Here is an 18,497-nt window from a genome sequence, read left to right on the forward strand (position 1 = left end):
ATGTCCAAAGCATTAACTGTCTTGCACAGTATGACTGAGGGTAAATAAATTTACCTTCATCTTTGCTGCCTTCTAAGTGAGCAGAATAGTATCTGCTTCTTTATTATGCTCTTGATAACATCAGTCAATATCAATCAGTCAAGAGCAGTTTTTATTATGTCACGAGAGGGGGGGGGGGGGAAGAGACATTTCAGATAGCATGGAAATCAATTTTTTTATCAACTGCAACAGCATCTCTTATTACATAGGAAACAAGAGATGCTGTTGTAACAACTACAACAGCATCTCTTGTTTCCAGTGTAATAGTCAATATATCAGACACTGCAGTACTCTGGCCACCACTCATAGCTTTCTTCACAATGCACTATTACAAATTTTTAAAATTACAATTTTTTTAAAATTTATCTAGCCATCCCAGGATCTGCTTTAAATCCTATAAGTCCTAGTTGTTCAACAAATTTTTCTGCTTTTCCAAAAATCAAATCAAAATCAATTTGCATCATTTATAATTATGAACTTCCTCATCTTCTGTAATTGCTCAATATTAATTTTTTTTTTTTTTTTTTTTTTGTCTAATGACTGGTAAGTTTTGGAATATCAGAAGGTATTCCAAAATCAACAGCATCAACTTTCTTTATTATACCTTTTTTGGCCTTTCCAATTAACCTTTTTTTCCATCATTGTCAGAAAGTCTTATAACTTCTTTTGCAAGTCATGTGGGAAAACAGAATTAAAAACAAAAAAAAAATAATAAAAAAAAAACTTTGTAACACTAATTACAATAAACATTGACTGTGACTAAAACTCTCCCAGAAAATCCAAGCTGCTTAAATGCGGTATATTTAAAGACACTATATTTAACCAATAATCACATATAAAAAAAAAAAATTAACAGAAAAAAAAAAAAATCACTGCAGCACACTTAGTTACATCTCAGCCCATGCTTGTCATATTAGCAGGGGTGTTCCTAGGGTGTGTGGCACCCAGGTGCCAATTGAAATATGGTGCCCCCTTTAATATTTTCTTCATATGTGTATGTAAGTTTCAGGTTTTCAGGCACCCCTTGAACGCTGGTGCCCAGGCTCACTGCACCCCTTGCACCCTCGGGACGGCCAGCCCCTGCATATTACAAACTAGTAAATGGTACTTTTACTTTATAATTCCCATATCTAAGGACTGTTTCTGTAAGGGGAAAACACAATTTAAGTAAACTGTATACTGTTCCCTGAAAAAAATTCTAAAAAATTCTAGTTTTAGTTTGCGTTTTTGAAAAGCTTAAAAAAAATAAAATTGTTAGAACAAGTTGTAACAAAATTTGTATTTACATTAGCATTAGCACTAGCTGAGGCATATGATGCAAGAAAGCAAGCTTATATAGCATCAGCCAAAAAAACCTTCCCATTTCACCCATCCGGTCACCCCAAACATTTATCTAGTTCAGCCTTAAATTTATTTAAGCTATCAACTTCCACAACAACAGATGGAAGTCTGTTCCACCAATCAACTAGCCAATGACTAAAGGCAAACTTCCACACATCTATTCTACAACTGACTTTCCTCAATTTGAATCTATGAGCCCCCTCAGGTTCTGAGCAAGCAGAAGTATCCCATCAGCATTCAGCCTGCTCAACCCATTCAAGACCTTATACACCTCATTCAGATCACTTCGCAGGTGCCTAATCTCCAGACGCTGCAATTTGCAGAACTTTAGCCTTTTTTGGTAAGAGGAACCCCTTCATTTCCCCAACCTTCTTGTTACCCTTCTCTGTATGTGCTCAAGAAACTGTACATCGTTCCTAAAATGAGGCCTCCAGACCTGTATGCAGTACTCAAGGTGTGGCCTGACCATTGCCTTATACAAAGGAATAATCACCTCCTTGTCTCAGCTAGCAAAATTCCTATATATCATTGACAAAACTCCATGACCTGCTCTGGCAGCACATCTGCACTGCTCAGATAACTTCATATCTGACTGCACAATTACCTCCAGATCTTTATCATTCTCCAGCTCCCTGAGTGTAGTACCACACAGTTGGTATGTTTCTCTTGGGTTACTGCTACCCATATGCAATACTTTGCAATTGTCAATGTTAAACTTCAGTTGCCATTTCTCAGCTCATCTGCCTAAATTTTCTAGATCCTGCTGCAGTAACATACTTTCTTTGTTGTCATTAACAGCCCTGCCAACCTTTGTATCATCTCCAAACTTGGGCATTAAGCCTGATATACCTTCAATGATATCACTGATAAATACACAAAACAATAGGCCCAGCACCGAACCCTGAGGTATTCCACTAATAACATTAGTCCGTGAAGAGTAGCATCCACTGATTACCACTCTCGGTCTTCTCTTCCACTCAACCTCCCTTTTATCCATTGTAGCAACTTGCCCTTAATACTATACTGCTGCAATTGGCACTGTTCCAACAATATCAAAAGCTTTCTGAAAATCCAAGTATATGATATCAAAATTATTTTTTGCATCCTTTGCTTTGTAACTACATCATAGTATCTAATAAAAGTTGTCAGACAAGACTTTCCCTTAATAAACCCATGCTGTGCTGAATTATTATTGTACTCCTAGATAATCCTGCAATGCTTCTTTAACCAGTGACTCCATTATTTTCCCTGGAACAGAAGTTAAACTAACAAGTCAGTAATTACTCATGTCACCTTTTGATTCCCCTTTTTGAATTGGGGATACAAAAGAACATCTCCAGTCCATAGGGGATTGGAGTGAACCTAAGGATGCTCTCAAAATTATGGCTAAGCATTCGCTTACTTCTCTCGCTACCTCCTTTAATATAACTGAATAGATTCCATCTGCCCCAGGTGCCTTTTTTATGTTTAACTTCAACAATTTCTCCTCCAATCTGCGCTCCATTATTACAAAATCATTTAGCTCCCGGTTAACAGTTTAGTAAACTTCTGTCCTCCCCTTCCTTACAGAATTCCTAATATGTGAATGTACATGCAGAATACTCACTCAGTTTGTCAGCTATCTGAGCAGGATCATCAACAGTTGAACCACCGAAATCAAGTGGACCAATCTGATTCATCCTCTTCCTTCCAGAGTTTACATTAGTAAAGAAGTCGTTCTTGTTTTTCTTCGCATCCTTTGCCAAGGATTTTTCATAATCAGCCATCGCTTGCCTAACCTCCTTTGTGACTTGATTACAGACTAGATTACATCTACTGTGTCACCTGATAATTTATAAGCATCCCACACAATTTTCTGCTCTGGCATGAACCTCATTAGTTCATCTGACATCCAGTTAGGTCTAAATCTTGAACAGTATTTTTTAGTTGATATGAAAAGCCCAGTAGCTTCCAAGGTTAATTCCTTGAAAGCTTCCCATTTAGAATTCACTGTTTTTAGCATAATTAGTTGATTCCACCATATAGAATTTAAAAACTGTCTGAGACCACTTTAGTCACCTTTACGAAAACAAAAACCATTCCCTTTACCCTTGATGGTAGTTACATCTTTAAGTAAATCCCACATCAGTACACTGTGATCACTCTCACCTAATGGTTCCTTTATCTGCAAATTCTTAATGCATGAATAATCATTGCTGATAATCAGATCAAGAATATGTTGCTATAGAAAACAGTCATCCAATAAATCCACAAAGGTCTTGTTAGCGTGTGAGTGACCAATCGACAAGTTCCCATCAATATCTGGAAAATTAAAATCCCCCATTACAAGAAATTTTATTTACTGTCCAACTCAATTTCTCTGTGCAAATGTTCAATGTACTCATCAGAAGTCATTAGGCCTATAACACACTCCTACTCTCATTTTTACTTTCCCAGCGTTAATATCACACCAAACCGACTCAACATTGCACTGCCTCCATGTCAACTGGATGCACTTGCTTAGATTTTGTGTGTTTCTTAACTAACAGCATAACCCCTCCTCCCTGCCTACCCTGTCTATCCTTTCTATACACATTTTACTCCCTAAATTCCAATCCGGCACTGCTTATATCTGTGTTATGGCATGTCTCTGATATCTCAACAATATCTGCCGTTGATGTCTTGATCAGCACTTCAAATTAATCAAATTTATTTACAGTACTTCTAGCATTGGTGTACATGCAAGTATACATGTTGTTGTTGTTGTTGTTGTTGTGGGGGTTTCTGGCGCATAAGCTGCTTTGGCTATAATACGCCTATTCTTTTATTGTAATAAAATATGAGAATTTCTTGTCACGTCAGAAAAGGAGAAATCAGAAATGAGTAAAAAGTCCAATTTTCTTCAGAAAGTTAAAAAATTCAGGAATATTTGCATTTTCACCAATGACATTCTCTAGGGTTATTGGTTTCCGAAGGTTAACTAAAGATAGTAGGGTTGTATTTCTGTCTTGATTATAGTGTGGGCATTCAATGAGAATGTGTTTCACAGTCAAATTTAGAGAACAATGTGGACACTGTGGTGTATCATCTCCTGTGAGTAAATGAAGGTGAGTCAAATGTGTATGGCCTATTCTTGATCTTGAAAGAAGTACTTCTTCTCGTCTTGACGAACGGACACTGGAACGCCAAATTTTAGGATCCTGTTTAAGTTGAAAAAGTTTGTTGTTTGTTTGAGAGTGCCAGAGTGCTGTCCATTCTGTTAGGCATGCACCACGAATGATTTGTGGATAGTCTGATGCTGGAACAGGTATATTGGTTAAATTTAAGGTAGATGGATTTTTTGCCGCTCTATCGGCCAGTTCATTACCGGAAATTCCAGAATGTGCCGGAATCCAGCAGAAGGTGATCAGTTGGTGGCACTCTTCAATCTTCAGTAATAATCTTCTAATTTCATTTAGAAAAGGGTGAACTTTATCTGCAGAGTTAGATAATGCCATAATTGAGCTGAGGGAGTCAGTGTAAATAACAAATTTTAATGAGCAGTCAGAACTGAGATTTTCTAAGGCTAGTTTAATTGCATATAATTCTGCTGAGAAGATGCTGAATTCAGGTGGAAGGGATGCTGAAATAGTGGTATTTAGGAACACTGCTGCTGCTCCAACGTTTGAGTTAGATTTAGAGCCATCTGTAAAAATTGGAGAAAAGTCAAAATATCTGTGAGTGTGAATTGCATGAAGCTGTTTCACATTTGATGCTTGAAGAACATTTTTTCCCCACTGGCAAAGGTAAGTGTCACAGGTGGGTAGAGGAGTACACGTCCATGGCGGTTGAGCGCATGTTACTACTTCTTGTACAGAATGAATGGGAACATTCCAAACCTGCATCAGTTCAAGAAGGCGAAGACCAGCTGGTTTTACTATGCTAGGCTTAATTCTGTAGAGGTTTTCTAATGGTGGATTGAATAAGTATGGCTGAATTGGATGCGAGGCACAACTTTGTATTTTAACGGCATACTTCAGTAGCAGTGTTTTCCTACGTAGAGTTAAAGGGGGCTCATGTGCATCGATGTAGAGGCTATGTGCTGGTGATGTTCTGAAAGCCCCAAGTGCAGTCCTCAAGGCGCTGTGCTGAACTGGATCAAGACAGCGCAAAGCACTTGCTCTGGCAGAATCATAGACAGGCGCACCATAATCGAGACGGGATCGGATTAATGCCCTGTATAACCGAAGTAAGGAGGTGCGATCTGCACCCCATGTTAGGGCGGATAAAGTTCTGAGTATATTTAACTTTTTTAAACAGGAAGTACGTACATTTTTAATATGGTCTAAGAAATTTAATTTGTTGTCAAGGATTAATCCTAGAAATCTGATGTTAGTAGTGACTGGGATGGAGATGTTGGAAATTTGAAGTTCAGGATCCAGATGGAGTTTGCGTTGTCTACAAAAATGGATAGCAACTGTTTTCTGTTGTGAGAGCCGATAGCCATTAAGGCTGGCCCATTGTTGTATTTTATTCAGTGATATCTGAAGCTGCCTTTCAATAGATCTCATGCTTTGGGAATGACAGGAAATGGAAAGGTCATCCGCGTAAAGATATGATTCAACTGTGTTTGGAAGCTGTTTAGTGATGGAATCAATTCTAAGAGCAAAGAGAGTGGCACTCAGTACAGATCCCTGAGGAACACCTTCTTCCTGAATGAAAGTTGTAGAGAGGTCGTTTTGGTATTTTACTTGAAACGATCTAGTGTATAGGAAGTTCTGAACAAATATGGGAAGATTACCCCATAGACCGAGAGAATAAAGATCACTAAGTATGCCATGTCGCCAGGTGGTATCAAAAGACTTCTGTATATCTATAGAAACCAATTACCAGATGCTCATGTTTAACAAAGGCATTGCGAATGGCAAATTCAGCCTTGATCTAAGCTGAGATCTGAGATCTAAGCATGATCTGTTTTGTCGAAAGCCATGCTGACTATTGCTCATTAGATGTTGTGACTCTATGATCCAGACAAGTCTACTGTGGACAATTTTTTCAAGGATTTTGCTGAGGCAGCTGGTCAGAGATATTGGTCTATAGTTATGGGGATTGGTTGGATCTTTACCAGGCTTCAGGAACGCCAAAACAATAGAGTGGTGCCAAGAAGCTGGATAAATTTTTTCTAAAAAAATACGGTTGTAAAAGACCAGGAGGAGGCGCAAAGCTTTGTCATCAAGATGCTGCAGCATGACATAATAGATGCCATCTGGTCCGGCGGCACCATTACGAGCTGTTTTAATGGCATGCAATAGTTCAGAATATTGTAGAGGTTTGTTATATGGTAGGATGAGGGCAGTTTGGAAGTTAACAGAATACTGTTCTCGACTGTTTTTAATTCGTTGGAAAGATGTAGTATAAGCTGATGTTGCTGAGATCTCAGCAAAAGTATTGCCCAAAGCATTGGCTATATCCGAGGGACTAGATAAATCTCGCCCATTCCAGGAGAGGACTGGAGAAGGTATGGTTGGAAACTTACCAGAAAGCTGTCTAATTTTTTTCCAAATTAATTTGCTGTCAGTGTTTCTGTTAATTGTTGAGGCAAAACGGATCCAGGATTCTTTTTTGGCTTGCCTCTGTATAAAACGTGCTTTTGCCCTTTCTTTCTTATAATTTATCAGATTGGCTGTGATTGGATATTGCCAAAACAAATTCCACGCTTAATTTTTTGCCTTTTTTGCTTTAGTGCATTCCTCATTCCACCAATAATTATAGTGCTTACGGCCCAGTGGATATGATAATGGTATTGTATCTTTAGCCACGTTTAAGAGATGCGACGTGATGTAATCTGTCGCATCATCAATACGCTGGAGACGGATTTTTTTCTCATCGAAAGAGATTGATGACTGAAATTTTGCCCAGTTTGCTCTTGTAAATTTCCATTTCCTGCAGGGTTTTGTTAAAGGAGTCTGTGCTATCAATACCTTGCATACGATTGGGAAGTGATCACTACCCATAGGATCGTTTATAACATACCACTCTATGGTCGGGACCAGTACTGGAGAACAAATGGAAAGATCTATTGCTGAAGTATGTCCAGTTGGGAGCTGAATGTGAGTGTGCGTGCCAGTATTCAGTATGGCGAGGTTTAGTGCATCTAAAAGTCTTTCAATGAGTCGACCACGTGTATCCAATTTAGAAGCACCCCATGGGGGGGGTGCCCATTAAAGTCCCCTAAAATACAGAAAGGTGGAGGTATCTGTATGATGAGGTCTTCAAGTTCTTTTAGACAGTATGTATGGTTTGGATGCAAGTAGATTGACACAAGTGTTAATGAAATATGGAGCGTTATACGAACAGCAACAGCTTCTATTTCAGTTTGAAGTGGGATATGCTTTGTTGGGATCTTTTTTTTTTGAATTTATCAGGATTGCAACACCACCATGGGCAGCATTTGCTGTATTACGCTCTCTTTGATAAAGGCAATAGTTCTTTATCGAAGGAGAAATTTGTGAAGTTAAGTAAGTTTCTTGGAGACAAAGAGCAACTGGCGAATACCAATTTATCAGATCATGAATATCGTCTGTATTGCAACGAAAGCCTCTGCAGTTCCATTGCAAAATACAAGGCATTATTTGTGTTTAACTGATAGAGCTGTATCTGACTGCTTTTTGAAGGTGACTGGCTTATGACGTTCTAATTTTGATTTATCTTTTTTGGAGAATATTGGTCGACCAGTGTCCATTTCTTCTTCTTCAGCGTGAATTTCTAAAATTGGATCTTCCTGTATAGATGTGCCATCTGTATCCATGGTTGTGTCCTGGTTATTTTTCATTGCATTTGAGTTTGTAATATTGGATGTAGTAGTACTCATTGGAGCAGGAGATGCTGCTGGTATTGTCAGAGGAGTATTGTTTGACTGGTCTGAGACTTTGGGTTGTTGTTTAGAAAGAACATTTCTAGCCCAGTCAGAAATTGATTTGTTAGTGGGAACTGTTACATCGGTTTGAGTTGAGACTGTCTGGTATTTTTTTACAGCATTGGCATAGGTCATATTTCTGATTATAGAAGGAGCAAGTAATTTTCTCGCTTCTGGGTAACTTACTTTGTTCTCAACCTTGTATTTTACTATTTTCTTCTCGGTTTTCCACTTTTCACATGTCTTTGAATATGCAGGATGGTCACCTTTGCAATTTGGGCAGGTCATTTTTGAGGCTGTACAGTTACTTTGTATGTGATCTGAGGATCCACAATTAGGGCAGACAGGAACTCCTCTGCATACAGTTTGTGAGTGGCCATACTTTTGGCATTTGTAACATCTTAAAGGGTTTGGTATGTAAGGTCGGATGCGGCAAAGTAAATAACCTGCTTTTACAGAGGAGGGTAAGTTGGGTGTATTGAAGGTGAGAATAATATTTCTTGTAGGTGTAAGTTCATTATCTTTTTTAATCATTATTCGTCTTGCTTCAATTACGTGTTGTCCCTGCAGCTCTTGGGTTATTTCTTCCTCGGTAACGTTTAATAAGTCCCAACTGGATATCACACCCTTAGATGAATTTAGGGTTGTGTGCGGAGATATTTTGACTGGAATGCCAGCAAAACTTGTAAGCTGTAACAGCTTCTCAGAATGTCTGTGGTTGGTGGTTTCTACTAGTATGTCTCCTGATTGCAGTCTCTTCACCGTCTTGGGAGATCCTGCAATACCCTCCAGATGTTTTTGTATGACAAACGGAGACAATTTATTAATGGGCTGACTAGTAAGAGAGTGGATAATTAAGAACGATGGGCAAGGTTGCTCCATCCGATCAGTCTTTTGTCTCTTTGGATTTTCGTTCTCAATATCCTGATGGTCTGTGTTTGCCATGTTTGCTCCTTTTAGCCCTTGGCAAGTGGTCTTACTTGCCAAGATTTCCGGCCCCACCACGGGGAGGCAGGAGCAGTGCCGCTAGGAGGCCAAGCGGTTAAAGTGTTAGTTAGTTAGTGGAAATAGAAATATATGGATAAATAAAGAAAGGTGAGTTTCCTTTCTCTGTTCTAACTTGTGTCTTTTAAGTGTAGAACGATATAGAAATAAAGCTGCTAATAGAAACGTAGGAAAATAGAAAAAACTTTAATCGCTTTTGATGAGCACTCTATATATCTCAGAAAAATCGCTTGACCTCGAATTCGCTTGGAACCCGGGGCCGCAAGTATTTCGCTATTTTTAGTTACCATAACACAGCCCATGTATTTACTTATTCCATGATGACTCCCAACAGCTCTTTAAATCCCCAGCAACTTGCTCTCTAGGCTGCTGCTCATTACAATAGAAGCAGTGCAAGAATCACTTTCGCCTCTGCCTGCAGCTACTATTAATCTTTTAGTCTGTCAATCCCCCAAGCTAGCAACTTTCCTACCCACCTAACACTGCCTCGTTAGCATCAGCAAATATTCTTGCACCCTTTCTATTTAAGCATATCCCATCCCTGTAGAAGCAGTCTCTCCTGTTAGCAAGCATAGACCACACTGAAAAAAAATTTTACCCCATAATCCTTGCACAATCTCTCCAGGGCTGAATTGATTGACAAGGCTCCCATCATATACTCCCTCCTATCATGTCTGGGCAGAATTGCAGACACTTTTAAATTTAACCCTAACTCGCAACTTTTTTTCAACATTGACCTGTCTTTGTTAAGCAAATCTGCAGATCTCTTACTCTTAAGATCATTAGTGCCAACCTGTAAAACAATATCACCTTTTGTGCTATAAAAGATGATATTTGCTCTACAAAGTCATCAACTTTTGTCCCTGGCAGACATATACTGGTCCTGTTCCACCTATCCTTTTTTTATAATATATTCACCCTGTATATTGCATAATATATTCTCCCTGACAATAGAATCACCGACAATAACTAGCTCCTGTGGGACCAGCACATTCTGCCTTGGAGATTGAAGCTGTGTTGCCTATGCATAGGAGTGAGCTCTGGCATTGAGTTGGGTGTCTGAGAGCTTGATGGGCTCATATTAATTTCTTTGAGAGTATCTACTCTACACCTCAAACTCTCATAGATGTCCATCAGAATGCTGAGTTGGCACTTTATTTCTTCACAGTCTCTGCACCTAGCACACAGAATGACATCCTCCTTGGCTAGATCATGTCCTGTTCTTGAAAGTCCGCAACCATTTCGCATTTTTTTAGACTGTGATATGTTGGAGAATCGCCCCCTTCGGTTCTCCCCCGAGCCACAGTACTAACACTACTTTGTGCTCATTGCTTTGCTGCTCTAGTCTGGGTCATGATTTTGTTTAGGTACAATTTAATTAACAATGAAATTTAATAAGAATAATAAATTTTACTGAATAACTGATAATACTATACTAAGCTAACAGATTTCTAATAGAGTGCTATGTTATTTGTTGTTATTTGGTTTTTAGGAGCATTAGCAACTAAGGCCATATTGCTCGGGGGGATATGCGGTGGTCATTACCTGACCTTTTCGCATCCCCCGTATTTGGTGGTCAAGGGCTTGAACCCCGGTCTAATCAAGAAGCATGTGCTACGAAATGCTGCTCCTGCCCACCTGGCTACGGAGGCACCAGAGTGCTATGTATTTCGCTATCTAGTTTTATATTATGCTCTCAAGTTCCGAATATACATTACGCTATTCTGTATCATATAATAATGGCGGCCATTTACAAACAGTAAAATCTACAGACACCCTTACTGAACATCTAAATAATAATTAGTGAAACACTGATCAATCAAAGTAGTAATTCAAAAAACAAAAAAAAAAAAAAAAAATTATGAACTGTATACTTACAAGCCACCACACTTATTATAGTATATTATGGTTCCATCAACAGATGTGACTTCAATGAACAAGGAATGTAATTTTTCTTCTTGAAACACAGTTTTACAACTTTTCTCCTGATGCAGCATCCACTGGACTGCTAATCTCTGGTATGGCCGAAGAGTTGGTAATAAATTTTGATGCTGCACATCTGTTATAGGAAACTGCTTATCCTCCTGAGCTCTGACTGCTGTATATAAGCCTTCTACATCTTGCTTTACTGGCATATCTGATTCAGGATACTCTGAAAAAGTAATTATGAACAATTTATGAATACACAAAAACCATTTAATTTAGAAAATTTTTGCACATTTTCTATAAAAATGTACTAAAATCAGTGTGAAACACATTTTTCCTTTCGTGGGATAGCAGAAATAATGCTCGAGCTTTGCAGTCTAATGTTATTTCTTCTGTCTTCCGGTTCCACACCAGCACAAAAATGAAAAAAAAAAAAAGTATCTTCAAACATCATTTATTTTCAAGTTTACATGAGTTATGATAAAAGTGATTGATAAAACATTAAAAAAAAATAGACTATGCTGAACAAACAGAGCAGCCAATCCACAGATTTCAATTAAAATGTTTGATCATCTCATAAGGATCTGGCCTGACAGCACTTGCCTGGGAAAGAAATAGTGCAGTTTTCAATTCCTATTCTGTGAAAGGCTGATTGCACTGATTGCATACCTCCCAGTTATTTGAAGATAACTTCAAATGCTGCTTTTCAGCTTTTTTTTTGAGGGCCAGAAACTCAAGCAATCTGCTGAAAAAGGGAGAAGAAAAGGCTTTGGAAGGAATTTACTGTTGTCTGGCAAAAAAGATGGGATGAGAGCGAATTTGGGCTTGTAACAAGAAAGTATATTGCACAAGTGGAATTCTCAACAACCCCTGGAGTTATTTCGTGATTTGGACCTTCTACGACAACTTCTTATCTGCTAACAGGGCATGGGTCCCTCTGGGCTAAGTTATTTGAGCGTGGCTTGGAGTCTGATCCGTACTGCACATGTGGGGAATATGAAATGTGGATTCGTGTACTTCTGAACTGTCCACTGTACTCTCAACTTAGAACAGATTTAATGTCTGCGGTTCCAAACTTATTGGAGAACAATGTAAATATCTTAGTTAAAGACCATAATAACTTTACTGATCTGCAAACTTTCTCAAGATCAGTTTTCATATTGAGGACTCAGTTAAGAACTTCAGCTTCTTCTGGGAATTGACTTCACAAATGACCAAAAGACAAAAGGTTTAAGTGTAAACAGAAGATTTAAGTTAATTGTTATTGTGTTGACTTATATGGATTGCTATTGTGTTGATTTATGTTAATTAATGTTGCATTGATTTTGGCCAATTGTTATCAACAAGATTTATATCAATTGTTATTGTAAAGATGTATGTTATATATTGTTTTCTTGGTTCTGAGTGATTCAGAGACTCTGAACATATTTTAAAAAAAAAAGTATTATATATCTGTTTAACATAATAATTAGTGGGTGTAAGTGAGGATAATTTGTGGAAGTTCTCCACTAGTAATTCATTTGTTGACACCCACTGGTATTGCACTACATCCGGTGGGTGTGGGACTTGTGCATTCGGCACAAATACATAACGTAAACCCGGGCCTAGAGAAGGGCACCGGGCAACAGCTGTCTTATATTGGCAGTGGTAAAATACCTCGCACGTTTTACGCCAAAACAGATGAACTAGGTGGAGATGGGCTTTTGTCTAGAAGCCACCCTTGACTCTGAGATACATGTACTAAGTGCACCAGGAAGTATAATATAATGTCTTATATATATGTAACAAGAATGTTAATGTATATAAAATTGTATATATACCTTTTTGTAAATATATATATATATATAATATATGTGTGTGTGTGTGTAATAATCGTGTGTGTACAAATAAATGGAAAATGAAAATGCTGAAACATCCTATGTTTCAGCAGACTGCCTGAGTGTTCGCAATTGCACATCCATTATGTTCAAGGATCGACATAGTGTGATATATCTGACCTTCATTTTCCGGACTTTGTACCAGATGAGCTTAGGTGATATCATCAGGGTGATGGAAGATGTAAAGAGGATCCAAGATTCATTTTGACTCTGATGTCTAACATAACATGCTTTTTGCACAGGAACGTTTGAAAGATATCAGATTATCTGTAACAGGAGAGCAATGAAATTTCCCCCCCACGCTTTGTTTTTTCTACAAGACCTCTTTTAGAAAAAGGGAGGTCAAAGTCCAGAGTATAAGATAGTTTAAGACCACATTTGTAATATTGTGTCCAAGTACGGATACCTCACCTGATAAAAATGACTTGAAAGGGTTGAAAAGGTACCTTAGAGGGGACCTGATTGAGGTTTATAAGACTCTGGGATGGGTTAATAAAATGAAATCATGAATATGGAAGTTTCACTGTTATAAAGAATTCCAGAACCAGGAACCATAAGAAATTACAGGGAAAGAGGATTAGACTACTTTGTAACTACTACTAAGATTAACAAAATCCAATATCATTTTTTTTTTTTTCTAAATGAGTTTTCAAAAAATGGAATTACAACATTTGCTAACATGCATTCAATTTACAAAATGCTGTATTTTCTAGTAATGAAAAAAGTATTGTAGGTGTTTTAATTGTTGATTTGTCAGTAAGGTGGTGGTGATATTGTTATTATTTTCTATCCTTCTCCTAATGATGGTTCTAAGAGTATTATTATTCTCTTTCTTCTCCTTATGGGATTCTTTTCCATCCCACAACAGGTACTAGGAGCACGTGGTGGTTGTCATGTCCAGTTGCTATTATTGGTGGATGAAGTCTCTGCTTATCCTTTAGGTGTTTAGGACTGTTGCTTTCTAGAGCTCTTTGTAGGTGTTCTCTGGGAGGCCTATTACTGCTATGCTCTGATGTAGCATCTTTGACACCATGCTGTTTGTTGGCATGGAGACTGGGATGTTTGTGAGTTGTTCCATATATGCCACATCTCTCTGATTTCGTGCCTAAGGTTTCTGCACTTCTTAACCTCTTCCTTATAGGTTTTCTGGAGGTTGTTGGTGTTAGGCACACTGCTATGTCAATTAGGTAGATAGCTATTTCCTTCTTGTCAATGAGGGTTATGTGTGGTCTGTTGTGTGGGATTGTATTGTCTGTTATTATGCCATGGTCACAGTATAGTCTGTGAGTAGTGGTCTTTAGTACAGACCGTGGGTGTATTAGAGATTAGTCTAGTACAGCTTGTGGGTCATGCTTGTAATACATTACACTTTATTTGATAAACTGGTATTTTTAATATACAATCCTGATTTCTTCTGCTACACTTATACAAAATTTAAAAAATTAGAGTCAAAGGATCATCAACTTTTAAAACAAAGTATTTTATGATCATTTTATCATGAAAGACAAAAATCCCTTGCATTTGGTGTACCTACGGTTGGCATAAACTTAAGAAACCATGCACCAGACTGCTCTGCACATAAAAATTAGCAAGAGTAAAACCAGCAGTCCAGTACAGTACCAAGAACAATGCTGCAATATGATATCAAAATCTGCTATTAGCTATTCATCCTAACCACACAGTGGAGATGGAAATTTACAAAACTTAATAACTCCGAAAATTCTAGCAAAGACTCTGACTGTTGTTCCTATAGTAAGCATAGTGAATGTGAAGGTACTAAGAATTTGAAAAAATTTAAGAAAATATAACAGTTTAAACAAGCTGAAATAAATGATCTTGTACAGGACTTAGATATATTGAAGAATTCTGCACAGCTCTTAAACTCCAAGATTAGTGGTGGTTGGGAGAGAAAAAATGAATTTTTTTGGCACCTAGCACTTCATTTAACAAAAATAATTCATACCTTCTAGTGGCAAATGATGCAAGAAAGCAAGCTTACATAGTATCAGCAAAAAAAAAAAAAAAAAAAAAAACAACACTTCACCCATCCACACCCTCCAGAATTTATCTAGTTCATCCTTTCATTTATTCAAACCATCCACTTCCACAACAACAGATGGAAGCCTGTTCCAACAATCAACTACCCACTGGCTAAAGGCAAACTTCTGCACATGTAGCCTGCAACCATCCTTCCTCAATTTACTCAATCCATTCAAGGCCTTAAACAACTCAATCAGATCATCATGCAGGGACTTAGTCGCCAGACACAGTAATTTGCAGAACTGAAGCTTTCCTAGGTAAGAGCACGATTTTGTTCCTTTCACCAATCTTATTGTCCTTCTCTGCACCCATTCCAGTAGACCTGCATCCTTCCTAAAATAAAGCTTCCAGACCTGTATATAATATTCAGGATGCAGCCTAGCCATAGCCTTGTACAAAGGGATAATAACCTCCTTATATCTCATAGCAAAATTTCTATATATCATTCACAAAACCCCTTTAGCTGTTCTGACAGCACATCTACACTGCTCAGATAATTTTATATCTGACTGCACAATTACCCACATATCTCGTCTTCATTTTCAACTAATCTAGTGTAGTACCACACAGTTGACAGATGTAGTACCACATACTCTGGGATTACTGCTACCCATATGAAGTGCCTTTCATTTGTCAGTATTAAACTTCAATTGCCATTTCTCAACCATCAAGCCAATTTTCCTAGACATTGTTTCAGTAGTTCACCCTGATTACTGTCATTAACCACTATGCCAACCTTTATATCATCTGAAAACTTAGACATTAAGCCTGATATACCTCTATCAATAACATTAATAAATATTGCAAACAATGATGGTCTAGCACTGAATCCTGGGGAACTCTACTAATAACATTAGTCCATAAAGAGCAGTGCCCACTGATAACCTCTCTCTCTCTCTCTCTCATCTTCTACTTAATCATCCCTCTATCCATAGCAGTAACTTGCCCTTAATGCCACATTGCTCCAGTTTACACAGTAGTCTTTTATGGGCAATAGTATCAAAAGTCTTCCTGAAATCCAAGTATATGGTATCAAAATTATTTTTTGCATCCAGTTTTGCATCCCTTGGCCACTGTATCATAGTAACCTATCAGCTATATGCTGTGACTGCAGAATAATTTCTTGTTTGTTTGTCTGTCTGTCTGTCTGTTTGTGGATTTATTAGGCGCATCGGCAACTATGGTCAGTGTGACATACATATGGTAAGTATATATGCTATTTCGTGTCAGATAGAGATAATTGCAAAAAATAGTACCAGAAAGTTAGTTTTTAACTAACTAAAGGAGGTGATATACTTTAATCATTTTGAGAAAGGTAAAAATGCTTGAGACATTTGTTTTATTATTCAAAAGTGAAGTAAGTGTAAGAGGATTTTCTGTTGTGGCTGGAGTGTAAAGATTCTGGTGTTCTCTTGTATTTCATTTTGTGCATTCAACAAGAATGTGTTTTACTGAAAGCAGTGTTACAGTGATGACATTTAGGGGAGGGGGGTATCTCCCTCTTAAAAGATAACCGTGAGTGAGATCTGTGTGACCTATTCGCAGACGAGCCAATGTTACCTCCTGTTGTTGGATTGAACTGAAGCTGGAAGACCATCGCTCAAGGTTTGGCTTGATACGTTGAAGCTTATTGTTAGGTTGATTTTCCCATGATAACTGCCATTGGCACATGCATTTTTTCTGGATTATTGGTCTATAGTTGATGAGGTACTTTCCACTTGTTTTCAGGTGGTAAGTGAGCCGATTTTGGCAGTGTTGTCTGCTAGTCCATTTCCAAGAATTGCCATATGTCTTGGGACTCAACAGAAGTATATGTTTTTTCCAACTCCTGATAAGGTATGCAAAGAGGTGATCATTCATTTCACAACTGGGTGGGTGATGTTCATGATGTTTTTTTAGTGCTTGAAGTGCATTTAAAGAATCTGTGAAAATTATGTTGTCGTTAGTATCAGAGGACTCAATGTAATTTCGTGCAACCTGAATTGCTATTAGCTTGGTGGAGAATATACTGAACTCACATGACAACTGATAGGCTAATGTGATGTTTGGAAAAACTGCAAAACTGGATGCAGTTTTTCTCATTAGGATCCCTTTAGCCTGATTGAACTCTGATGCAGTACAATGCATAAGGAACAATAAATGCCCAGGGATGGACCTCATTGAAGGAGAAGTCATTAAATGGGCTCATCGACTGATACCAGGGATCCTTCTTGAAGCTTTTAATAACTGCCTGTGTGATGGGGCCTTTCCATCACCATGGAAGGATGCCCTATTAAAGCTGATACTGAAAGGACCATCTAGGCCAAAGAATGATCCACGATCTTATCAACCTATTGCCCTCCTCCCTGGATTAGGAAAGGTGTTTGAAAGGATGCTGGCGAGACGGAGTACTGACTATACTGAAAAAAACTTAGGCTGGTCTGGCAGACACTATGGTTTTACTCCAGGTTGTGGAACAGAAGATGCACTTCGGGCATTGCAAAACTATATATTAGGCTCGAACAGTAAGTATGTCCTTGGAATCTTTATTGACTTTGAGGGAGCTTTTGACTCCATTCAATGGAGCAGCGTTCTTATGATGTTGAGACTTGCAGGCTGTTCAACTAAGATCTTTAGGGCGGTAAAGGACTACTTCATACACCGTACAGTGACTGTTAAGTCATCGGTTGATTCTATTGTACGAGAGGTGATTGGAGGACTGGTTGTGTAGGGACTTCGAGCATACAGAGATGGTGGCATATGCTGATGATCTCGTGTTGCTTATTGAAGGAAATACATGGATGCAACTAGAAACCAGGTCACAGCAAGTTTTGTTTGAACTTAATAACTGGTGTAGGTTACATAAACTGACTGTATCAGGAAATCAGGAACCAAAACAAAGACAATGGTCTTTAAGGATCAATTTTTGAGTAGAAGACCCCCGATTGTTAGAATGAATGGGTCGAGCCTAAAATTGGCAAGGCAATTAAAATATCTAGGCATTATGTTTGACGGATCTTTGACTTTCAACTCACATGTTACTTATCTATCAGAAAAGGTGAGGAAATTTATTGGGATGATTACTCAAATCACTAGAGTTGGCTGGGGAATAAAAGGTAAGGCGCTGAACTTGCTATATGAATGTGTATTTATCCCCATGGTAACGTATGGTGCACCAATTTTAAGTGGAAAAGTATTTACTAGAAAGCTCAGTTCCATTCAAAGAGTAATGCTCCCTAGGATGTGCATGGCATGCAGAACTGTGTCAACCCCAGCTTTGCAAATTGTGACTGGAAAATTGCCTATTGATCTGCATTTATTGTATTGTGCATTGGCTTACTTCATCCGCCATGGCATTCCCTGTTCTTTTATGAATATACAGGTGGACATTTTAGCAGAGCCCAGGAAGGAAAGGA

At 38.2% G+C, this 18,497-nt stretch overlaps 1 protein-coding gene across 1 annotated transcript in view; it reads right to left on the reverse strand.

Annotated features, from left to right (window-relative positions):
* LOC150081954 (E3 ubiquitin-protein ligase SHPRH) overlaps positions 1 to 18,497 on the reverse strand; it is a 504,999-nt gene that overhangs the window by 476,355 nt on the left and 10,147 nt on the right. Inside the window, exon 3 of the mRNA XM_090380382.1 lies at positions 11,138 to 11,411. Coding sequence (XP_090236508.1) covers positions 11,138 to 11,411 — 274 coding nt within the window. The remainder of the gene's footprint in view (positions 1 to 11,137; positions 11,412 to 18,497) is intronic.

This window comes from Mastigoproctus giganteus, chromosome 8, assembly GCF_048544385.1.
Source record: "Mastigoproctus giganteus isolate SK-2022 chromosome 8, ASM4854438v1, whole genome shotgun sequence".
Classification (NCBI taxonomy): domain Eukaryota; kingdom Metazoa; phylum Arthropoda; class Arachnida; order Uropygi; family Thelyphonidae; genus Mastigoproctus; species Mastigoproctus giganteus.